General features: G+C 40.6%; 1 protein-coding gene across 5 annotated transcripts in view; it reads right to left on the bottom strand.

Moving 5' to 3' along the window:
- Window positions 1–25789, bottom strand: part of LOC132398279 (ribosomal protein S6 kinase alpha-6) — a 174906-nt gene that overhangs the window by 36939 nt on the left and 112178 nt on the right. For all 5 annotated transcript variants that reach the window (XM_059977463.1, XM_059977465.1, XM_059977467.1 and 2 more), the window contains 3 exons: window positions 23901–23990; window positions 21945–22103; window positions 4087–4248 (listed from right to left, as the gene is read on the bottom strand). In XM_059977463.1, coding sequence (XP_059833446.1) covers window positions 4087–4248; window positions 21945–22103; window positions 23901–23990 — 411 coding nt within the window. The remainder of the gene's footprint in view (window positions 1–4086; window positions 4249–21944; window positions 22104–23900; window positions 23991–25789) is intronic.

Here is a 25789-nt window from a genome sequence, read left to right as displayed (position 1 = left end):
AGGTAACAGGCCACAGATGCTGTTGGACTAGTCTGAATGAGCAACTGCTGAACACTTCGTCTATGGTTTACACTGTATGCCAGTAGTAGAGCAAATTAATTTTGGGTGGTTGATGGAATGCTGATGCTAGCACTGCTTTGTCTCTGCTGTTCAGTTTCTTGAGCGCTACTGATTTTGCACTCATACAAGCTAGTATTCCACTATACTGTTTGTTTATGCCTTGTCAAGAAGTGAAATACTTGCTTCAGGACATTCATCTTGCAAGCACTATACTTATATGGTTAATCCAGATCGTTTTTTGGTCGACAATGATCACTCCCCTTCCATCTCACCAAGGCGGCGAGGGTGGTGGTAATGAACATCAAGGGTACGGGGTTCTCAAAGCACTTGAAAACGCTCCTTATACCCTCTTAGCCACTCTAAATATTTTTCCACTGCTGGTGTGACTTCACTCTAATTAACCATATCTAAACCTGCAGCATATTACCTACTCCCAAACCATCATTAAACCACTGATAAAGGTGATACTATTGTCTAGCAGATCTTCCACTTATCCCCTTGCTTTCTCTTCTTTCTTTGAAACTTTAATTTTGTTAATTTCTAAGTTTTCCAATTTCTAAAATTGCTCTAGCTGCATCTGCTGAGTATTCAAAACATTTCCTGTTTTGATATGTCAATTTCTTGATTGGATGTAGACCATGCTTTGTTTTAGTTTTATTCAGATCTCCAGCTTCACCTTTTTACCCTCAGCACATTGCTGACTGTACCAAGGGCACTTCCTGCCTCAACCTTCAAGCTAATTTCTACTTCTCTCTCACTTTCATTTGGCCCTTCACTAACTTTCTCCTTTCACAACTTTTCCATCTCCTGTTTAGGAAAATGACAGACTACTAACTGCTATCAACTGCAAGCCTTCTCTCCCGCACTGTTTCTCTTCCACTACCCTTCTTCTTGGAGGTACCTTGTTCGTTCCTCTTGTCCGTTTCTCCAACAGATCTGCGTTCACAATGCTACGCATGTACCAAATACTATGTGGATTTGTCTCCATCCAGGCCATCGATTGCACCCGTTTCCATTTCCTTCCCTCACTGCTCCTTTCCCTGCCCAAAATCGTGCCAAGACCATTGTTGCCCTCAAATTATATTCCATCAACTTCCTGTTTCAATAGATCGCCTTCTAGATATTTCATCAACTCCAATATGCTACAATTACTAGAAGCACAGTAAACACCACTCTGAGCTTTTCAAAGAGCTGTTGGGACAAAGCTTCATATCTCTGTCTCCACCAGCATGCATTCCTCTCCCCAAAACACCAATGCAACCCAGGTTTTTTAATCTCTTCATTCCCACAGCAGTTTCCTATATATAGTGGATTCCAGTTAATTAATCCATCCGTTAATCAACAGCCATTTATTTGCGACACTATGCCACTTAACTGGGGCAGGAGAATATTGCCAAAGTGTTTCTAGCTAGCATTAGTCACGTGCACTTGCATGGGTGTTAGGCATTACACCGTGCTTCTAGTGATCAGTTTTTAAATATTGGCAGTTGTGTGTGTGTGTGTGTGTTCAAAAAGCAACTTTTGTCACTGATAGTTGGCTAGAAATAAGCATTAAGACAATTTGAAACTGTTTTGCTCACCGTGGCTTCAAACATTCAGGATTGGAGATGTCAGAAACAGCTGGGAGTGAAAAGGAATCAATTTCACTACTTCCACAAGTTAGGAATTAAGAATAATATTGAAAAGCATCATGAGTGTTACAATGCAAATGAAGGTTTGGAGAATGCAATCATCGAAAGCATTGTATGAAGCCAGTGCATTATCTGGACTAGGTACCGGCACTGATTTTATTTAGTTTCAATCAACAGGAAACAGCAAATGAATTCCTCTGTCGATAACTATTTGGAACTAGTACATTTTTATAGTATTGTAGAGCTGTCGGTAGTGTTCTAATTTGTCTGGGATTTTATTTAAATATGTACATTGTTACTCAGTTAAATGGTAGTTTGTCTTTTTTATACCTTTTAGCATTTTTCATGAGACTGCCTAATTGGGTAGCTGCTTAATTGGGACAATTATATGTTCCAATTAACTGGAATCCACTGTACTTTTTCCAGATAAGGCAGTAATTTATAAGTACTTCTAATATAGTATTCACAGTTTAATATTCTCATCTCGAAAACAGATTCTAAGAAAATTGTAAGCTTCTGATCGCCTGTCACTTAAATTCTCCATCCCACCTTGAGCATAGCTGCTTACATAGTTACAATGAAACATAATGGAAATAAGAATAACAGCACCACACCTTCTGATTAAACACAATACAACCTCAACAGTGAGCTACTCATTCTAGCTGTTTATTTACAGCAGTTTGCTTCCATTGAGAATTCTAGCATCCTTTGGTAAAGTTAGAAAGTGATTCAGCTAAAACCTTGTCCAAATCAATTATTTTTTTTCTTATTCCCACCAAGCCCTCTTTCATCTAGTACTTCAGTTCATTAACTTACTTCAACCTTGCCTACTTTAAATCTTAATACATAGTTTTGTTTATTGTTTCCTTACTTCTTTTGTATCTTTTACTTCTAACTTTTCTAAATTTTCTTTTCACAGATCTTGTCTAATAAGCACCAAGTTGCATAGATCTAATTCAGATTTCTAGTACATCCACTTCCGTGTTTACTGGTTTTATATTAAGTGATAATCAAGGTTGCAATATCCAGCAGATCAACTTGCACACAGCAAGATTCCACAAACAATATGATAAAAACCAAATCTTCTTGAGCAATATACAATGTCCCTTAATTCAGTGTTTTGACAGCAGGGTTTCTGAAACCTCAGTGAACAAGATTAACAAGAATGACAAAGAGAAAGCTGAGTTAATTAAAGCAGAAAGATTGAGTGAGCTGAATCAGAAGGTTAGGATAAATGTTTAAATTATTGCAATCGCTAAATGTTTAACAATTCATTACCTAAAAGAAAGTGATGCATCAGATTAAACAACAAATCTCTGAGCCAGAAAATTAAGGGCCGTATATTTTCAATTACTTAGTTGTTATCCGGGTGCTCAGGCTCTTAATTATGAAACCTAACTTTTGACAGCAAGTTTAATTGTCCATTAACGTTTGAATCTGGAAAGCTCTCAAAAAGAAAGTGGTGGCTGAGGCAGTGGAGGGCTGCATAAGGTAACCAGCGATTTCCAGTATTCACAACTCATGTATCTCTTCATTGTCTAAACTTAACAGTCAACTTACAAACATGCAATTATTTTATAGGAAAATAATTCCCAATATATTTTTATGATGTCAATTGAGGGATGAATTTCAGTCAGTAGGCAGTATAGGGCTCCACAGTAGCATTGTGGTTAGTGTGACGCTATTCCAGCCTAGGGCGTTGCTAAGAACTCAATTCCTTCCCGTGAGCACATGGGTTTCTTCAGGGCACTCAGGTTTCCTCCCATAGTCCAAAGACATACTAATTAGTAGGTTAACTGGTCACTGTAAACTCTCCAATTGGGCTGAAAGGGCCTGTTCCGTGCTGTACCTCTAAATAAACATTAATTGGGAAGAACACTCCTCTTCCTTACTTGGCATGATGGGAAGTTTCTAATTGAGTGCACAGATTAGACCTCTGGAACCTATAAAACTGAATCTGAAGAACAGCATCTTTTTATTGCAGCATCGTTTTTAATACTGTATAGTATTTGCTCTTGAACTGGTAATTAACCCAGTCTTAAACAAGGACAGAACTGACATCAGTACGTAAGGGGTTCAACTGTTTGGAACTTTGATATAATTTAATCTGCTGCATTTTGCTACATAAATTTCCAATTACTGAAACAATCAAGGCAAACTGCAATTCAAAAACAATCAGTGCTCAAGCTGCATGATGGCTTTGTTTTGGAAGATCATTTTGTCCTAAACCTAGAACTGATCTACTTCCATTTGCTATTGGAAAATCTTCTGGCAGGTCCGTTCTTCAAAACAGAAAATTAAACCTCATTAGATTTTATAAGTAAAGACATCGACTGCTTTCAACATATCTTGCTCTCCAGCAATATACAGTAGATAAAGTGGAAATTTGGTTTACCTCAGGAGCCACAAAGTTGGCTGTATAACATGGTGTCATAAGCAAGCCATTTTCACCACGCAGTTGTTTAGCAAACCCAAAGTCACATATTCGAATGCATTCAGGGTCACCAGATTCATCCATGTACAGAATGTTACTTGGCTTTAAATCCCTATGCACAACCTAAACAAAAATAAAGCACAAAAATTATTCATAGGATTCATATGTCACATTTTTATCAATATCATAAAATGCCCTTTTACTCAGGAGTCAATGCCAACTCTAAGAGCAATCCCATCTGTCTCATTCTCTCATGCATTTCAGAATGATTCTGCACAGACCTAATTAGCACCTAAAGGCCTAACTAAACCCTTCTGCCTACATAAAGCCCATATCTGTCCTTTCTTTGTACATTTATGTGCCGAAATAAGAGCCTCCTAAACGCCTCTATCATATTTAGTACACGTGAATGAGTAGCTGAGGGAGTGGTGCAGGTGGTAGTGTTTCAGTTTTCTGGATCATTGGAATCTCCACTGGGGAAGGTAGAACATGTACAAAAAAGACAGATTACACCTGAACACGAGGCAGGCAGGATTACTAAAGCTGTTGGGAAGCTATTTTAGCAGGAGGATGGGAATCGAAGTGACAGAGTTGAGAATGGGGTATTTGGTATACAAGTCAATACATGAGAGTGGAGTTGGCCAAAGTTGATTGGAAGGGAACACTAGCAGGGATGACAGCAGAATAACACTGGCTGGAGTTTCTGGGAAAAATTCGGAAGGCGCAGGATAGATACATCCCAAAGATGAAGAATATTCTAAAGGAAGGACGACACAACTGTGGTTGACAACGGAAGTCAAATCAACATAAAAGTAAGAGGGCATATAATAGAGCAAAAATTAGTGGGAAGATTGGAACATGTTTAAAACACAACAGAAGGCAACTAAAAAAGCCGTAAGAAAGGAAAAGATAAAATATGAGGGTAAGCTAGCCAATAATATCAGAGAGGATACAAAAAGCTTTTTTCAGATATATAAAGGAGAGGAGAGAATAGGTTTCAGACTACTGGAAAATTATGCTGGAGAAGTAGTAATAGGGGACAAGGCAATGACAGACAAAATAAGTATTATGCATCAGTCTTCATTGTGGGAGACACTAGGAGCATGCTAGAAGTTCAAGAGTGTCAGGGGCAGGAGTGCAGTTGCTGATACTAGGGAGAAGGTGATGAAAGGTCTGAGGTTAGATACAGTACTGTGCAAAAGTCTTGGGCACCCTAGTTTTTTTAAAGATAAATTTTGTTTTCGATGTTTATTTTTGTATTATGCATTAGAAGATTAAACTATCGATTTCCAATCATTAATTTTCAAAAAGAATTAAATTTTGGAGAAATCTGTCTTTCATTAATGAAAGTAACATATTAAGTAAAAGACCACTTTTCAAATAAAAACTTGATTACTCTGTAGGTATATAGCCAATGAATGACAAACAAAGATCACAATGATCAGCGACATTTGAATGAACTAAACCAATTAACTTAACAAAACGGGTGTAGAACAAATCAAACTGGGTGAAGGGCAACCAAATTAAAAGTGAGTGTGGCAGATGTGACAGTTTAACCTTCTAATAATTATTTGTTGCACCATGGCAAGAGTGAGCATAGTAATAAGGCATAAGGTGGTCATCCTGCATCAGCAATATCTCTCCCAAGCAGAAATTTTGCAGTAGACAGAAGCTTCAAGATGTGCAGTCCAAGTTCTTCTGACAAAGCACAAAAAAAGGGCAAGGTTGAGAACTAGAAATGGCAGTGGTTGCAAATGAGAGACATCAAACTGATGTCCCTTCAAAAACTGGAAGAAGTCCAGCACTGCTATCAGCTCTGAACTCACAGAAGCCACTGGAACCCAAGTACATCTTTCTATAGTCTGGAGAAGATTTTTCAGAAGTTGTCTTCATGGAAGAGTTGCTGTCAAAAAGCCATTCCTCTAAAGTGGAAACAAATTCTAGAGACTCAACTAAGCACAAAAACACAGGGACTACGACGCTGAACAATAGCAGCCAGAGTTCTTGCTCCCTCTCTGGATACCTCCCTCCACTTTATCAATCTCTCTGTATCCATCTCTGGAGACAAACTGTCAAAAAACATCTTATCTAAACCTACAGACTCCCATGGTTATCTCAACTATACCTCTCTCCACCCTACCTGCTGTAAATATGCTATTGTGGCGACCCACTTTCTGTGCAGGCGAACTGGCTCACAAATAGCCAGCGTGGGGGGAGACTTTGGTAATGCACCTCTGATGTCATTTCCACCTGGAGAGGGCGGGCGCTAGGGATTAAATGCTAGCGCCGCGAAATTTGAATAAACTAGTCTCAAAACGATTTACCGACTGCGTGTCATTATTTCAGCGCTGTGTGTAGCACATCGCTACATTGGTGGCCCCGACGGTCCAAACGGGACTTGGACCAAAGGTGACCAACCCTTCATCTGTTCACGCAGTTTCGCTAACACTGCCGACTTTCTGGACGCTGCGACCACACGTGTGGTTTAGCCAAGCAGAAGCCCAGTTCCAGATTCGGCAGATATCTTCTGATTCCACGCGTTACCATCACGTGATGAGCACCCTTGACCAGGAGACGGCTGCCGAGGTTGCGGACTTCATACAGTCACCCCCGGAAGAAGGCAAATATGAAGCATTGAAGGCACTGCTCATTGGGACCTTTGGCCTCTCTCGGCACGAGCGGGGTGCCCGCCTGCTTCACCTGGACGGTTTGGAAGACAGACTGCTGTCAGCATTGATGAACGAGATGCTGGCCCTGGCTGACGGACACAAGCCCTGCCTCATGTTCGAGCAAGCAGTCCTAGAGCAACTGCCCGAGGACATACATCTGCTGCTGGCCGACGCAGATTTCAGCGACCCCCAGAAGGTAGTGGCCCAGGCAGACGTGCTGTGGAAAGCCAAGAGGGAGAGTGTGGCATCCGTCAGTCAGATTACCAGGCTATGCGCCCAACAGCGGACCAGACCAGGCCTGGCAGGGGGGCACACACAACACAGAGGCAGGAGTGAGGAGGTCAGTGAACAGTGGTGTTTCTACCACCAGCGGTGGGGCGCAAAAGCTCACTGTTGTCGCCCGCCCTGCAAGGGCCAGGGCCAGTTGCCGCTAATGACTATGGCGGCTGGCCACCAGGACAGCCTCTTGTACATCTGGGACAAACAGTCGGGATGCTGTTTCTTGGTTGACACCGGAGTGGAAATCAGCATCTTGCCCCCGACGGGGTATGACACCCGCAACAGGAAGCCAGGACCCACCGAGGGCCGCAAACGGCAGCACGATACGGACTTACGGCACCCGCACAGTGCAGCTGCAGTTTGGCGCCAGCCGGTTCATGTGGGACTTCACACTGGCCGCCATGGCCCAACCACTCCTGAGGGCGGACTTCTTGCAAGCACACAGCCTGCTGGTCGACTTGCAAGGAAAAAGACTAGTAAATGCCGAGACTTTCCAGACGTTCTCCCTGGGTGATGCCAAGTTGTTGGCCCCACACCTGGACTCCATCACGCTGTCGGACAACAAATTCATCAGAATTCTGGCGGACTTTCCATCGATTCTGGCACTGCCGTTCACAGCAGCCATGCCCAGACATGGGGTTCAGCACCACATCCTGACCAAGGGACCACCCCTCCACACCCGCGCATGAAGGCTCCCCCTGGAAAAGCTCCGCCTGGCGAAGGAGGAGTTCAAGAAGATGGAGGAATTGGGGATTGTACGTAAGTCCGACAGCCCATGGGCCTCCCCTCTGCACATGGTGCCCAAAGCAGCCGGGGGTTGGAGAACATGCGGTAACTACCGCAGACTGAAAGAGGCTACAACTCCAGACCGCTACCCCGTGCCGCACATACAGGACTTTGCAGCAAACCTGCATGGGGCAAGAATATTTTCCAAAGTAGACCTCGTCTGGGATACCATCAAATCCTGGTGCACCCTGAAGACATCCCCAAAACAGCACTTATCACCCCGTTCGGCCTGTTCGAGTTCCTCCAAATGCAATCCGGCCTGAAGGATGCCGCACAGATGTTCTAGCGGCTAATGGATGCGGTGGGACGCGACCTGGACTTTGCGTTCATCTATTTGGACGACATCCTTATAGCCAGCAGTAGTCGCCAGGAGCATCTGTCCCACCTCTGCCAGCTCTACTCCCGCCTGAGTGATTTCGGCCTCACAATCAACCCGGCCAAATGCCAGTTCGGTCTTGATACCATCGACTTCCTGGGCCACAGGATTACCAAAGATGGGGCAACACTTCTGCCCGCCAAGGTAGACTCGATCTGCCACTTTGCCTGGCCCAACACTGTCAAAGGCCTACAGGAGTTTGTTGGTATAGTGAACTTCTACCGTTTCCTCCCCTCAGCAGCCCGTATCATGCGCCCTTTGTACACCCTGATGTCAGGTAAAGGCAAGGACATTACTTGGGACGAGGAAGCCGTGGCCGCTTTCGTTAAAGCCAAGGAAGCCTTGGCAGATGCCGCAATGCTGGTGCACTCCAGAACGGACGTTCCGACCGCACTCACGGTGGACACATCCGACACAGCAGTCGGTAGGGTGCTGTAGCAGCTCATCAAGGAGCTGGCAACCCTTGGCGTTCTTCAGCAAGCACCTACGACCACCCAAACTCAAGTACAGTACTTTCGACCGGAAGCTGTTGGCACTGTATCTGGCAATCCGGCATTTCAGTTACTTCAAACCGTTGACCTTCGTGTTCACGAAAGTGTCCGATCCCTGGTCGGCTCGCCAGCAGCGACATCTGTCCTACATCTCCGAGTACACAACGGACATCCAGCATGTCTCGGGAAAGGACAACATCGTGGCAGACGGAATCTCCAGACCAGCTGTCCAGGCCCTGTCCCTGGGGGTGGACTATGCAGGCAGACGACGAGATGCCCAGCTACAGAACCGCAATCTCGGGTTTGCAACTGCAGGACTTCCTCATAGGCCCAGGTGAGAGGACCCTCTTGTGCGACGTGGCTACCGGCCAACCTCGCCCCATCGTCCCGACAGCCTGGAGGCGGCGAGTTTTCGACTCCATTCACGGTTTGGCGCACCCATCTATCAGGATAACCGTCCGGCTGGTCTCCAGCAAGTTCGCGTGGCACGGACTTTGCAAGCAGGTCAGTGAATGGGCCAGAACGTGCGCGCAGTGCCAAACAGCCAAGGTGCAGCGGCACACTAAAGCCCCACCACAGCAGTTCGAACCCACCCACTGGAGGTTCGACCACATTCATATGGATATCGTGGGCCCCCTACCAGTGTCCCAAGGAGCGTGGCACCTCCTAACTATCGTAGACCGGTTCACGAGGTGGCCAGAGGCGGTCCCGCTCACTGACACATCTGCCGATTCCTGCGCCTGAGCACTGATTGCAACCTGGGTAGCACGTTTCGGGATACCAGCCCACATTACCTCCGACCAGAGGCGTTCAGTTCACCTTCAGCCTGTGGTCGGCTGTGGCCAGCCTGTTGGGAATGCAGCTGCACCACACTACTGCCTACCACCCACAGTCGAACGGACTACTGGAATGCTTCCACCGTCACTTGAAGTCGGCTCTCCTGGCCCGCCTGACAGGACCTAACTGGGTGGACGAGCTTCCCTGGGTCCTGCTTGGAACTCGCACAGCGCCCAAAGAGGATCTGCATGCCTTGTCGGCCAAATTGGTGTACAGCACACCCCTGGCCGTCCCGGGAGAGTTCATACCAGCCCCAAGGGGGCAAGAGGAAGAACCCGCAGCAGTCCTGGACAGACTACGCGAAAAGCTCGGCAACCTGGCCCCCGTACCAACTTCACAGCATGGACGGACCCTGACCCATGTACCCAAAGACCTGCAGAACTGTAAGTTTGTGTTTGTACGAAGGGGCGGACACCGGACACCACTACAGCGGCCGTACAAGGGGCCGTTCAAGGTGATCAACAACAACGGGTCCGCGTACATTCTGGACATTGGAGGGAGAGAGGAGGTTTTCACGGTGGACCAACTCAAACCGGCCCATGTGGACTTGGTGCAGAGACAGACCTCCCAAACAGAGGCTGATCCAGACTATGGACTTTGGGGGGTGTATCGCCGGTTCGGGGGGGTTATGTGGCGACCCACTTTCTGCGCAGGCGATCTGGCTCACAAATAGCCAGCGCGCGGGGGGGGGGGAGACTTTGGTAATGCACCTCTGATGTCATCAGGGCGGGCGCTAGGGATTAAATGCTAGCGCCGCGAAGTTTGAATAAACTAGTTTCGAAATGACTTACAACTGCGTATCGTTATTTCAGCACTGTGTGTAGCATATCGCTACACTATTCCCTTTTCTTGGTTTCATTACCTCTGCCACATCTGTTCTCAGGACGCAGCTTTCTGTTCCAGGTTCTCCTTTAAAGGACAGGAATTCCCTTACTCTACTGTTGATGCTGTCCTCACCCGCATCTCCTCAATTTATCATACATCCACATTCACCATATCTTCCCATCACCTTAATAGTAATAGAGTCCCTCTTGTCCTTATCTACCAACCCGTGAGCCACTACATCCATCATCCGCAACATCCGCCATCTCCAAAGGGATCTTCCACTAAACATATCTTTACCTCCTCCCCTCCGCTTTTCACAGGGAACACTCCCTCTGCGATTTCCTTGTCCATTTGTCCCTTCCTCCAAGGACTTATCCTTGCAAGCGGCTGAAGCACTATACCTATCCATACACCTCTTACCTCACCTCCATTCACGGCCCCAAACAGTCCTTCTATGTGAGGCAACAATTCACCCTGCAAATCTGTTGAAGTAGCTATTGTCTGGTGCTCCCCATGTGGCATTGGCATTCTGTACATTGGTGAGACCCGTCATAAATAGGAGGACCTTCAGCAAGCACCTCCGCACCATCAGCCACAAGCGGGACATCCCAGTGGCCAAACATTTTAATACCAATTCCCGTTCCGTCATGTCAATACAGGGCCTCCTCTTGTGCCAAGATGAGGCCACGCTCAGGATGTCGGAGCAACATCTTATATTCTGTCTACAATATAATCTGATGGCATGAATATCAATTTCGCCTTCTGGTAAACAAAGTCCCCCCCCTCTTCCTCTGTTCCACACTCTTGACTTATTCTCTTTCTTTCTTTCTTTTTTTTTCTAAATCTTTTTATTATTATTAGTAATATGGACAGAATACAAATGATATATTGATAAAGAAATTACAAACATACAAATTCCATTGCATATGAAAAAAAACATACATAATAGTTACAATATAAATGAGTTTACCAAGACATAAACCATACAATATATGTATGAACATGGTAAGTCTAAATATTTCATAATATATGATATAAAAAAAACAGAAAAAGGAAAGAAAAAATGTATATATAATGCAAAACTAGCTAGTCTACTAATCTAATAACTAATAACTAATATAGAAGAAAAAAGAAGCAAAAAAAAAGAAAAAAAAAGGGGGCTGTTTATAATATCTCACAAGAATAAATATTCATCAATGTCGTCACTACCGGTCCTCTCAACATACATAAGCTAAAAGCTGGGAAATCAAATTAACGTGGAACAGGGTCATATTACATCATATGAAAATGTTGAATAAATGGTCTCCATAACTTTTCAAATTTAATAGGTCTCAAAAACACCACTTCTAATTTTTTCTAAATTTAAACATAACATAGTTTGAGAGAACCAATTAAATACAGTGGGAGGATTAATTTTCTTCCAATTCAACAATATAGATCTTCTAGCCATCAGAGTTAGAAATGCAATCATTTGACGGGCAGAAGAAGATAAATGCAGTGAGCTTAACATTGGTAAACCAAAAATTGCGGTAATAGGATGAGGTTGTAAATCAATATTCAAAACCGCAGAAATAATATCAAAAATATCTTTCCAATATTTCTCCAAAAATGAACAAGACCAAAACATGTGAGTTAAAGACGCAATTTCAGATTGACATCTATCGCAAATAGGACTAATGTGAGAGTAAAAATGAGCTAATTTATCCTTGGACATATGTACGACCTTAAATTGTATTAATGAATGTTTGGCACATATCGATGATGTATTAACTAATTGAAGAATTCTATCCCAATTCTCATTAGAAATAATAAGGCTAAGCTCTCTTTCCCAATCCTTTTTGGTCTTATAAAGAGGATCTGAACGTATCTTCATAATTATATTATAAAGTTTTGAAATAAGCCCTTTTGAAAAGGGTCTAATTCAAATAAACTCTCCAAAATATCTGAAGGCACAAAATTTGGAAACGTAGGGAGTACAGAACTTAAAAAATGTCTAACCTGTAAATATCTAAAAAAATGAAATCTAGGCAAGTTATATTTGTTGGATAATTGCTCAAAAGACATGAAACAATTGTCCAAAAATAAATCAGAAAATCTTAGTAATCCCTTAGTTTTCCAAGCCGAATAAGCTTGATCTATAATGGAAGGGTGGAAAAAACAATTATAGATACAATAGGACTATTTAAAACGAATTGAGTCAACCCAAAAAATCTCCGAAATTGAAACCATATACGCAAAGTATGTTTAACTATCGGGTTGTCAATTCGTTTCGGCAATTTAGAAAGAGCAAAAGGGAGAGAAGTCCCTAAAATAGAACCCAGAGCTTAAGCTGACACAGATTTAATTTCTAAACTCACCCAACAAGGGCCGAAAGATCCACCCCCATCTTTCAACCAGCATAACAAGTATCTAATATTAACTGCCCAATAATAAAATCTGAAATTAGGTAATGCTAACCCGCCTTCCTTTTTTGTCTTCTGTAAATATATTTTACCTAACCTGGGATTTTTATTCTGCCATATATATGAAGAAATTTTTGAGTCAACATTAGTAAAAAAAAGATTTCGGAATAAAAATTGGTATCGCTTGAAAAATATATAAAAACTTAGGTAAAATAACCATCTTAATAGCATTAATCCTACCTATTAGGGATAAAGATAATGGTGACAACTTAGTAAACAAACCTTTAATCTGATCAATTAAGGGTAAAAAATTAAATCTAAATAAATCTTTATGGTTTCTTGTGATTTTGATCCCTAAATAAGTAAAAGAATCATTAACTAATTTAAAAGGTAAATTTCCATAAATTGGGACCCGTTTATTCAAAGGAAACAATTCACTTTTATTAAGATTTAACTTATACCCAGAAAACTCACTAAATTGAGCCAATAATGATAAAACTGCTGGGATGGATTTCTCCGGGTTAGAAATGAATAGTAATAAATCATCTGCATACAAACATAACTTATGAATGTCTGTCCCACGATTAATACCCAAAATATCCTGTGGTTGTCTGATGGCAATTGCCAAAGGTTCTAAGGCAATGTTAAGTAGTAATGGACTAAGAGGACATCCTTGTCTAGTGCCCCGAAATAGGCAAAAAAAGGGAGATCTTTGATTATTGATAAACACTGAGGCTACTGGAGTATGATAAATCAATTTAATCCATGATAAAAATATCAGACTAAAATTAAACTTCTCCAACACATTAAATAAGTAAGGCCATTCAACTCTATCAAATGCTTTCTCCGCATCTAACGAAATCACGCATTCTGAAGTGTCATGTGAGGGAGTATAAACAATATTCAACAATCTCCTAATGTTAAAAAAAGAATAGCGATTTTTAATAAAACCGGTTTGATCATCTGAAATAATTTTGGGTAATACCTTCTCCAATCTAGATGCCAGTAACTTGGAAAAAATCTTGGACTCTACATTCAATAAAGATATTGGTTTATAGGAAGCACAGTTAGTAGGGTCTTTATCTTTCTTCAATATTAGAGAAATGGAAGCTCTATAAAAAGATTGTGGCAAATTCCCCAATCTAATGGCTTCCTCAAAAACCTTACATAACCAAGGGGAAAGAGTAGCGGAAAAAACTTTTAAAAATTCAACTGTATAACCATCTGGACCCGGTGCTTTCCCAGAATTCATTGAGGAAATAGCCCCTTTAATTTCTACATCCGTAATAGGAGTATCCAATATTAAAAGATCATCAGATGATAATCTTGGAAAATTTAATTTCCCAAGAAAATCACACATGGTATTATGATCTTGAGGAAATTCAGATTGATACAGGGAGGTATAGAAGTCTTGAAATGCCTTATTTATCTCATCATGATTGACTGTCAGATTCCCATTCTGCTGACAAATCTTAGTGATTTGACGTTTAACCAAAGCATTCTTCAATTGACTAGCTAACAGTTTACCAGATTTATCACTATGTATATAAAAATCAGATCTAGTTTTCATTAATTGATTTTTAATCGAGTATGTAAGTAATAAACTATGTTCCATTTGAAGTTCAAACCTTTGTTTGTAAAGCTCCTTACTAGGAGCAATCGAATATTTCTTATCAATCTCTTTAATTTTATCAACCAATAAAAGAGTTTCCATTTTAGTACGTTTCCTCAGACCAACAGAATAAGAAATAATCTGTCCACGTATATACGCTTTAAAAGTGTCCCAAAGTGTTCCGCAGGAGATATCATCTGTAGAATTAGTTGAAAAGAAGAAGTCGATCTGCTCCTCCATAGTTTTATGAAGTCTGAGTCTTGCAATAAGATAGAGTCAAATCGCCATTGTCTGGCATTAGAAGCTGTATCCGTAAATTTCATAGAAAGTAATAATGGAGCATGATCAGAGATAGCTATAATATCATAGTTACAACCGATTACCAATGGAATAAAACAAGAGTCTACAAAAAAATAATCAATTCTCAAATAAGAGTGATAAACATGTGAGAAAAAAGAAAACTCTTTGTCTTTAGGATGCCGAAATCTCCAAATATCAAAAATTCCATTGTCAGTCAAAAAAGAGTTAATATAAGTGGCCAACTTATTAGGTAAAGTCTGAATAGATAAAGATTTATCCATCAAAGGATTTAAACAGCAATTAAAGTCACCACCCATTATTAACTTATATTCATTTAGATTGGGTAATGAAGTAAATAAGGACTTAAAAAAGTCAGGACAATCCACATTTGGAGCATAAACATTAACCAAAGCAACCTTTTTATTACACAGTAAACCCATAATTAACAAAAATCTACCATTCGGATCCGAAAAAATATCATGTTGAACAAATGGAATAGAGGAATCAATAAAAATTGAAACTCCGTTTACTTTAGCATTCGAATTTGTGTGATACTGTTGACCCTGCCAAAATCTAAAAAAACGAAATTTGTCCTCCTTCCTCACATGAGTTTCTTGTACAAAAATGATATGAGCATTAAGTCTTTGGAATACTTTGAAAATCTTCTTTCGTTTAATTGGATGATTTAAACCATTAGTATTCCAAGATACAAAATTAATAGTCTGAGCCATAATTCTAAAATCAACCCTTTGGTATAGAAAGGGTTAACCAACTTATAAACTCATGCACCCGGAAGAGGAACAAAAGTAAAGAGAAGACCCGGAAGTGACGACAACACAGACATATTTGAAGTTCAAAAACAGCCCAAATAAAAAAACTAACACAAACTGATGCAAAAAAATAGAATTAGAAAACAGACCATCCCCCCACCCCCCAAGAAAAAGAGAAAAAGCCAAAATATGACTTAAAAAAGGAAAAAGTAAGACTAATTCTACCCCCATGTCAGCTGAAGAACACTCCATATATAAAGGATATATAAAAAAGAATCACCCCAACTTTAAAAATTAAAATCGCTATAATAAAAACCATATTTCTAAGTATAGTTAGTTGTAAAAAAAAATAAGAATATAGTCACTAAAAAAAATTATAAATTGGGCTCTAGCCCAGACAAAACAAAAAGTATTTAAGCTATGATAAGCGATGCATTGTAGGAAGAAGACGAAAGAAAGAAAAAAATAACGCCATCTTAAGCAAAACCAAAAATCTTTTTCAAAAAACCACCATCTTAATCAAAGAAAAATTCACCTTCAAAGAATTAAAAATATACCTTCGAAGGAACAAAGTTAATGGACAATAATGTAGTATAATGGTTAAAGTGTATAAGGCAAAACAATTAATATGACGAAAACGCACTTTAACTTAAGTATAAAGTGTAGGATGAACCTACACCAATAACCAGATGTTAATTCTGGTTTAAGAAATCGAGAACCATCTTACACGATCAGAATCGTTCATTTATTAGAGACCGGTGTCTGTAGCAGTAGGGAAGTTCTCCAAATAATTTCTCGCTTCTGAAGTTGAAAAAAAAACCTGGCGTGGAGCATTCGACGGAGATATTCAAAGCTTCGCAGGGTATAAGAGCGCAGGTTTCAGATTTTTCTCATAACATTCAGCCATCAACGGTTTAAAAAGAAGCCTTCTTTTTAAAAGGTCAGGGCTAAAGTCTTCAACCAGGCGGAAGCAGTAATCTTTGAATTTAATCATTCCTGCCCGACGAGCTGCACGTATAAGTTGTTTTTTGTCATGTACATAATGGAACCGGACAATTGCCACCGAAGGTTTGTCTGTAGTACTCGGTAATCGACGCTGAATTCTATGTGCCCGATCCAATAAAGGAGGGTTATTCGGGAAAATCGTCGGAAACGCTTCTATTAAAAGTTGAGCAAAATATTTCGAAGGGTCATCTTTTTCTATGCCGTCTGGAAGACCAAGTATATGTAGGTTCTGTCTTCTGGACCGATTCTCAAAACCGTCACTCTTGGCTTTAAGGGCTTCCATCAGCTTATTGGTCGAAATTAAATCCTGTTGCAGTTTTTCAATAGTCAAATCTCGCTTCCGAGCATCTTCTTGCAGAGACGCGATAAGAGCTTGTTGCTGGTTAATTACTGAATCCGTCTTAACCATGTACTCTTGAAAAGCCTTTATATCTTCTTTAAAAAATTGTTGTAGTTCATCAAATTTTTTATCCAAAACCTCCATAAACAATTCATGTTAATTGAGTTTGTTGTGGCGAAGCCTGCTTCTTTCCGTTACCGTTCGGATTGCGTCCGGGATCCTGTCCCTTAGACCTGAGAGACATTTCTGTTTGCATATCTTCAAAAGTTCACAACAAACTCTTGGCAGTAAGTTCAAAAAAAATAACAAAGAAACTTTCGGTATAGGTAAAAATAAGCTGAATAAGGGTGATCAAAGGTTAAAAAAAAAGTGAAGGTTATGGAGCGAATCCAAAACAGTACTCACTCCATGAGTGTCTCCCGCTGACTCCGGACTTATTCTCACCTGCCTATTACTTCCCCCTGGGCCCCCTTCCTTTTCCCTTTTCCTACGGTCCATTCTCCTTTCCTTGGAGATTCTTTCGTCTCCAGTCTTAGACCTTTCCCAGCCGCCTGGCTTCACCTGTCACCTTCCAGCTAGCTGCTTTCCAATCCCCCACCCCCACCTTCCTTCTTTCTCAGTACCGAAGAAGGGTTGCAGCCCGAAAAGCTGACTGTTTCCATAGTTGCTGCCTGGCCTGCCGACTCCTCCAGCATTTTGTGTGTATTGCTTTGGATTTCCAGCATCTGCAGACTTTCTCGTGTTAGCAAGTGCTTGAACTGACAAATCCAATTTGAATTTTTTTGGCTCGAACAGTATCTTTGCTTTACAGATTTTCTTCACATGTTCCTAAGACTTTTGTACAATACTGCAAGACATCTGGAACAGATGGACTAGGATTCTGAAAGAGGTAGTTGAAGAGATTGTGCAGGCATTAGTAATGATCTTTCTAAAATCACAAGATTTTGGCATGGTTCTGGAGAACTGGAAAATTGTAAATGCCACTCCACTGTTCCAAGAAGGGAGGAAGCCTGAAGGAAAGAAATTTTTAGGCCATTTATCCTGACCTGGGAAGATGTTGGAGTCCATTATTAAGGAAGAGGTCTCAGGGCACTTGCAGGCACATGATAAAATAGGGCAAAGTCAGCATGGTTTCCTTAAGGAAAAATCTTAGCTGTCAAATGTGTTGGAATTCTTAGAATAAATAATAGGTAAGATAGACAAGAAGAATCGGTGGATGTTGTATACTACAGAAGGCCTTTGACAAGGTGCGACGCATGAGGCTGCATAACAAGATAAATGTCCATGTCATTACAGGAAAGATACTAGCATGGATTGAAGATTGACAGGAGGCAAAGAGTAGAAATAAAGGGAGATTTTTGTGGTTGGCGGCCAATGATTAGAGGTGTTCTGCAGAGGTCAGTGTTGGTATCGCTTCTTTTTACTTTATACGTTAATTATTTGGATGACAGAATTGATGGCTTTGTGGCCATGTTTGTGGATGATACAAAAATAGATGGAGGGGCAGGTAGTGTTGCCAAGGCAGGGAGGCTGCGGAAGGACTTGGAAAGGTTAGGAGAATGGGTAAAGAATTGGCAGATGGAATACAGCGTCGGGAAGTGTATGGTCATACACTTTGGTAGAAGAAATGCAAGGGTTGTCTATTTTCTAAATGGAGAGGAAATACAAATATCTGAGGTGCAAAGGGATTGGGAGTCCTTGTACAGGATTCTTGAAAGGTTAAATTGCAGGTTATGTCTGTGGTGAGGAAGGCAAATACGATGTTAGCATTCACTTCAAGAGAGCTAAAATATAAAAACAAGGATGTAATGTTGAGGCTTACAGTAAGAAGGCAGGAAAATGGATCAACACAGATGAAATTGCAGTGCAAGCTTAATGGGTTAAACAGCCATACTCTGCTCTGATGTCTTATGGTTTTACAGGAGGTTCAGGCTACTGTGGCTGACAAGGGAAGCCAAAGACAGCATAAAAGCAAAGAGTACGTAACACAATATTAAAAAAAATATTGGGAAGTTAGAGGATTGGGAAGCTGAAAGATCTGAAGGAGGAAGCCACTTTAGGGTTCTGAAAGAAGTAGTTGAAGAGATTGTGGAGGGATTAGTAATGATCTTCAGAATCACTAGATACTGCAATGGTTCTGGAAGGCTGCAAAATTTCAAACGTCAGTCCAGGGAGGTGGAAGGAAAGAAATTATAGGCTAGTTAGCCTGACTTCTGTGGTTGGGAAGGTGTTGGACTCCATTATTAATGATGAAGTTATGGGGTACTATGAGGTGCATAGCCAAATGCCACATGGAATCCTTGCTTGTCAAATCTACTGGAATTCTTTCTGGAAATAACTGGCAGAATAGACAATGGAGAGTCTGTGAATGTTGTTTATTTGGATTTTTAGAAGGCCTTTGTCAAGGTTTTTAACAAGACCCATGGTATTACAGGAAAGATTGGGTAGAAGATCGACTTATTGCCAGGAAGCGAAGAGTGGGAATAAAGGGAGCCAATTCTGTTTGGCTACCGCTGACTTGTGGTGTTCCGCAAGGTTCAGTATTGGGACCACTTCTTTTCATGCTATATGTCAATGATTTGGATAATGGAATTGATGGCTTTATGGCAAAGTTTGCAGGTGATACGAAGATAGGTGGGGGGTAGGTTGCTCTGAGGAAGCAGGGAGACCACAGAAGGACTCAGACAGATTGTGAGAATGGGGACATAGTGGCAGATCAAATGTAGTGTAGGAAAGTGTACAGTATAGTCATGCACTTTGGGAAAAGGAATAATGGCTTAAAGTATTCTCTAAATGGGGAGAAAATTCAATAATCAAAGGTTCAAAGGGACTTGGGAGTCCTCATGCGGGATTCCTTAAAGATTGTCTTGCAGATTGAGTTGGTGGTAAGGAACACAATTCAATGTTAGTATTCATTTCAAGAGGACTAGAATGTAAGAGCAAGGATGTGATGCTGAGGCTTTCTAAGGCATTGGTCAGGCTGCACTACAAGTATTATGAGCAATTTGGACCCCTTATCTAAGAAAAGACATGCTGGCATTGGAGAGGGTCCAGAGGAGGTTCACAATAATGATTCTGAGAATGAAAAGATTAACATATGATGAGCATTTGATGGCTCTGGGTCTGTACTTGCTGTTGCTTAGAAGAATGAGGGGATCTCACTGAAACCTATCGAATATTGAAAGGCCCAGACAGAGTGGATGTGGAGAGGATGTTTTCTACAGTGGATGACTCTAGGACCAAAGGGCACAGCTTCAGAATAGAGGGGCATCCATTTAGAATGACATAGAGTATATTTAAAACAGAGTTTGATAGGTTCTTGCTTAGTATTGGACATTAGAATACCAGCTGTGTAAATCTCAAATTATGTTATAAACTCTTTCAGGTCTCCCATCAGCCTCCGCTATTCTAGAGTAAAAATGCCAGTTTATCCAACCTTTTGTTTTAGCACATGCCCTCTAATTTAGCAGCACCCTGCCAACCACTTTGGCACCCTCTCCAGACCCTGTATATCCTTCCTATAATGGATCGTCCAGAATTGAATGCAATACTCCAAATGTGGTCTAATCAGTTTTATAAAGCTGAAATATGATTTCCTGAATCTTGAACTCAATGCCATGACTAATGTTCCAGCCAGCACATCTTTGGGGATCTGGGGGAAACCAGGGGAGAATGGGTTAACTCCACATGATCTTGGTGGAAGTCAGGCTGCTGGAGTTATATGGCAGCAGCCCTGTGTCATCTACCTGGGACATGAAAAGCTTTTTTATAACATAGAAAGATATTCACATTAAATTTTATCGAAGGGGGATACCTTTGAAGAAAATTTGAACAGTTGGATGATAAATATTTTGCCTTTTTTTTGTCCTGGATGCATTCCCAGGAACAACAGCACTAATGAAATCCTCATTGAAAGAGACAACTGTATGTTACATGGGGAGCAGGGAGGTGCTACTGACACTGTCAATGTGCCTGGAACCAGGTACTCACTTCTGCCTTCCTACCTGCTGCACCATTTTGAATTTGACAGAGAGCCCAGCCTTCTGCCTACTGTCTTACATCAACGATTAAGAGCTCTCATCACCTTACGGCACAGTATGCAGTACGTCGCTGACAGAGTGCACAGAAGGCAGACAGGCTGAGGGAAACACTGTAGTTGCTCAGTATTGAGAAGCAGGGTGCAGGCTTGTACGCTGGTCAGCACAGTGAGTTTGACCATGGCTGGGGAATGGGCTGACAGATCAACTGGATCTTACTAATGCTCTCTCCCCTTCTCTGTTTGATTGCATAACCCTTCCCAGCCCAAATGCTCCTCCATGGCAGCAATCTCAATAGGCAGCAGCAACCATTGAGCTTGTTGCCACACAGGCTGGGACAGCCATGTAGCCAACAGGAGAGATTCAAGTCACATTCAACAGCAACAGCTGCCAGGCCACATCACCCAGATGCACTCTGGAATCCAGTATCACTATGTTGAGCGACCAAACTACTTATGCCAGTCTGCTAACACTAACTCTCATTGGTAACCTCTGCACATTGCTTGGACGTAAAGAAAAACTTACAGCCGCAAATACCCGTTTTCACTGCTCCTGCACATATGACAATAAAGTCACTTTGACTTTGACTGTTCAGATTCCAAGTGACAGTACCCTGTGTGATTTCTAAACTGGATCCCCAGTATACTGAACCGTTCTTTATAATCAGTCTGTTCAAATTTCTGAAGTGGAGCATCATTCTATAACTTGAAAATTTGGAGTTTAAGCTAAGCTCCATAATTTGGTATGGAGCTTATGCTATATGTTTAATTACTGAATGTTGAAGATTCACAAAGGGTCAAGTGTTTGCAGTGTATAAAAGAGGTTTCTCATGGCCTTTTAAAAGAATAAACCAAAATAAAATTAATTTCACAATAAAACCATTTGGTTCAATAATCATCAAAAAGCTGAATCAAAAACTGGAGTATATTACTCAGTTGAAATCAAAGTGCTGTATTTCAAGTGTTCAATTAAAAAGAATCAAGTCATAGCTCTTCATATGTAGGCTTATATTTTTATATCAAAACATAAAGCTAAACAGAATAAGATCACTGACTTGAAAAATGACAATCTGCTTTAGATGACGACTTACCCCTTGGCAGTGAAGGTAGTCCACAGTTTTTGTTATTGTGAAGAGCACAGCACTGGCTTCTCGTTCTGAAAAGAATTTCTGTCGAAGGAGTCTATCAAGTAGTTCACCTCCTTTCAATAGTTCAGTGACAAGGTAAACATACCGGCCATCATCATATACCTGTATGTGCAGCCATGAAAGAATTACATCCAAATTTCTTAACAACAAAATCCTTGGAGTATACATGTCAAATTTAACAGTAATTACAGAGATCTCATTAGAGCATCTGAACAAATAAAATTAAATCCTATCATGGTTAATGTTCAAGCATTAAATACCACACAAAAAGTTGGCATTTGCCTTTATTTCTAAATCTATACAAATACAATTTATTTACACAAATACAACAGTGCAATTTAAAACTATACATTAAACAATTAGACATTTCCTAAGTCATAGAACTTTTCAACAAACAATTATCTCCACGTATATAGCACCTTAAAGCAGTTAAATAGTTCCAAAGTCAATGCAATGACTGAAAACTTAGTCAAAGAGATAGAGGAGGAAGGAGTTGTTGACATTTTGGGAAAGGGGTTTGTCTGCTGAAGACGCCAACACAAACGATGACATCATAAAATAAACAGTCCAAAATTGAAGGAGATGAAGAACTGAAGATGACTACAGAAATATGGTATTACATGGTAATGAAGAGTTTTGAAAATGAGAATGAGAATTTTAACATCATTAACTAAGGCCAGTGTAGATCAGCAGGCCTTGTGCTGTTAAGTGAACAGGACTTGGTGTTGTTTAGGAACCTGGCAAGAAACATTTGGAAATTTAAGATATATAGAATTCTTTCTATCCCAAAAATATAGGTTAAGGGAGGCCTGACTACTAATATCAAAATATTGAATGGAACTGACTCAGAAGAAGGGAAGAAACAATTTCTGCGGAGATTGTAGGATCCGAGGTTTACCTTAAAAATTAAATTAAGGTCTTTCAGGAGCTAAATAAAAATCACTTAGAGCATGCAGTGAAGGTAGAAACTTGAAAATGACAGCTGAAGCTTCAACAATATTTTAAATCTGAGAATTCAATATATTAGGGAAAATGGGAAAATACCATCTTCCAAAATGAATGGCGGAACAAACTGCAAGGGCTGCATGTCCCTTTGATATATACATATACAAACAAAGTATCTTTTCTATTTATCCGCTGCTGTAGAAGGGTATCAACCTGCAGTGACTTTGCCAGATAGAGAATCCAATTTTATATAGCGATTAAATATTTTGAAAATTATGCTAGTCTTGTATTTAAAATATTTTAGGAAAAGTTGGGAATCCCCGGATGTACATGCAAATACAGATGTATGGAGTTCTCTCAAAGGCAAAATATGTGTACTTTTATCTGTCCATCTGAGTTTCTTTCATTGCAGTTCTCAATACTTCAGTTAAGTACTATTGTATCCATTGACGAGGTGATACTATTATTAAGTAGATATTATTTAAAAGGTACTATTGACAGGATGGTGTGTCTTCTTCATGAAGTGTGCAGTGCCACAAAGGCACCACCTGGCAGGGGATTTCCAGAGTAGTGACAGTTATCAAAGTCAAAATAGTATCTGGCTCAGAAAACGATGGGATTCCAATCATAAGCTTCCGGAGTGCCAGATCAAGAAAGGTCAAAAATTAAGATGAATGACACACTTCCTAATTTTCTCCATTTAAGTACAAACACTGTTCCATGAGGCCCATTTGTACAAAATTACTTCAATTAGTAATGTGGTAGATTTATTACATTGGCACTCAACAGCAGAAACAGTATGCTAGCAAGCCCGCAGTTAGACAATCAGAAATCTGATGGCTTCAGGTTGGAAGAATTCTATTTAATGGACAAACTCACGATGGAATAAACCTGCCAAATGTGCTCAAAAATAATGATGAGATATATTGCAGAATAATTCAGCAAATAGCTTACATCTTTCAAAGTAATGATGTTTGGATGCTGTCCATAGCGCATTAGTATTTCAATCTCCTCAGAAGGGTCTCGTTTGCTCTTATCAATTATCTGCAAATTTAAGAGAGTTTAATTAACAAACACAAAAAATGGAGAGTGCAGTTATTCAGAGGTGGTAGGACTGCAGTAGAGACAAGTTCAGCAAACAGGTGACTGATGTTACATAGTAATATTACTGGTAAGATATTCAGATCAATGTCCAGGAAAGAAATTTAAGTTGCTTTCAACTGTTTTCCATAGAATGACTCCCTAAAATTAAGTTAAATCCTGCAGTTTCTATTCAATCATGCAATTGTTTCTTTACTGTCCTCGTGTGGTTTTATAGGGAATTGCAACAAAACAAAGCCACAATACAATTGCTAAAACATTCTCAAAACCACAAAGACAAATTTAACGCTGAGTGAAAGGAGCAGACAGTGAAAGGCTTTTAAAGAAGTGAGTTTGGAAGTGAATGGAGAAGGAAATGAGCTATTAATTAAAATGGTGGGCATAACCAACGGAAGAGGAGCAATGAGTAGAAGTACAAGGAGGAGTTGGAGAAATGCTAAAGAGCCTGGAACCATTAGAATTTTGACTTCGATAGTTTACTGAGAAATATTTTTGAAATGCTGCTGATGAATATATACAGTTCACGTTACACTCAGCATAAGGAGAAACCTCCAGAACAAGTGTTATCTTCCAACTACTTGCCTGAAACTTTATATAAAACACTCAGAATCAGATTTATTATCACTGGCATGTATCATGCAATTTGTAAACAACAGTTTAATGCAATACATAATATAGAAGAAAAAACAAAATGATAATAATAAATAAATCAATTACAGTATACATATATTGAATAGACCAAAAACAGCAAAAAAACAGAAATATCTAATAAAAAAGTGAGATAGCATCCAAAGGTTCAATGACCATCCAGGAATCCGATGGCGGAGGGGAAGAAGCTGCTCCTGAATTGCTGGGTGTGTATTTGTCTTTTAAATGACTTGACTTGGTCAAGTCATTTAAAAGAATGACTTGGTCTTTAAAAGACAAACAATGGTGCATTTGTATTTCAAAAAAGCAGCATTACAGTGCAGAAGTCTGTTATCTTCACTATAAAGACAAAGAGGTCGAGATGCACAAAACATGTTATTTTGGAACGGTGCAAACATAGGGTTCTTATGTGTGACTTCAACTTCCCCAACATTGATTGGCACCTCCTAAAGATTTACATGGGGCAGAATTTGGTAGGTGTGCCCAGTAAGTATTTCTTATACAATAAATGGAGGCTGACTGAGGAGAGACTATACTGGATCTAGTACTAGGCAATAAACCTGGTCAAGTGACAGATCTCTCAGTGGATAAACATTCTGAAGACAGTGACCATAACTCCCTGACTCTCAACCTAACCATGGACAGGGACTGGAGCACACAGTATGAAAAGTACTTAATTGGAGGAAGGCGAACTATGATGCTATTAGCCAAGATCTTGGGAGCATGAACTGGGAACAGATGTACCTGGAAATATACAGAGGAAATGTGGAGGTTGTCTAGGGAGCACATGCATGGTGACCTGGATTGATGAGGGAAAGGATGGTAGCATTGACTATGGAGGTAGAATGTTCAGTCAAGAAAGTTGTGGAAAGCTGCAGAAAACTGCAAACTGAGCCAGCTCCATCATGACATTAACCTTTCTAGCATCAAGGACACCTTCAAAAGGCAATGCCTCAAAAAGGTGGCATCCATCATTAAGGACTCCCATCACCCAGGACACACCTTCTTCTCATTACAACCATCAAGGAGGTACAGAAGCTTGAAGACACACACTCAGTGTTTCAGAACAGTTCCTTCCCCTCCACCATCAGATT

This window comes from Hypanus sabinus, chromosome 8 (assembly GCF_030144855.1).
Source record: "Hypanus sabinus isolate sHypSab1 chromosome 8, sHypSab1.hap1, whole genome shotgun sequence".
Taxonomy (NCBI): Eukaryota; Metazoa; Chordata; class Chondrichthyes; order Myliobatiformes; family Dasyatidae; genus Hypanus; species Hypanus sabinus.
This window is presented reverse-complemented; position numbering and strand designations above follow the sequence as displayed.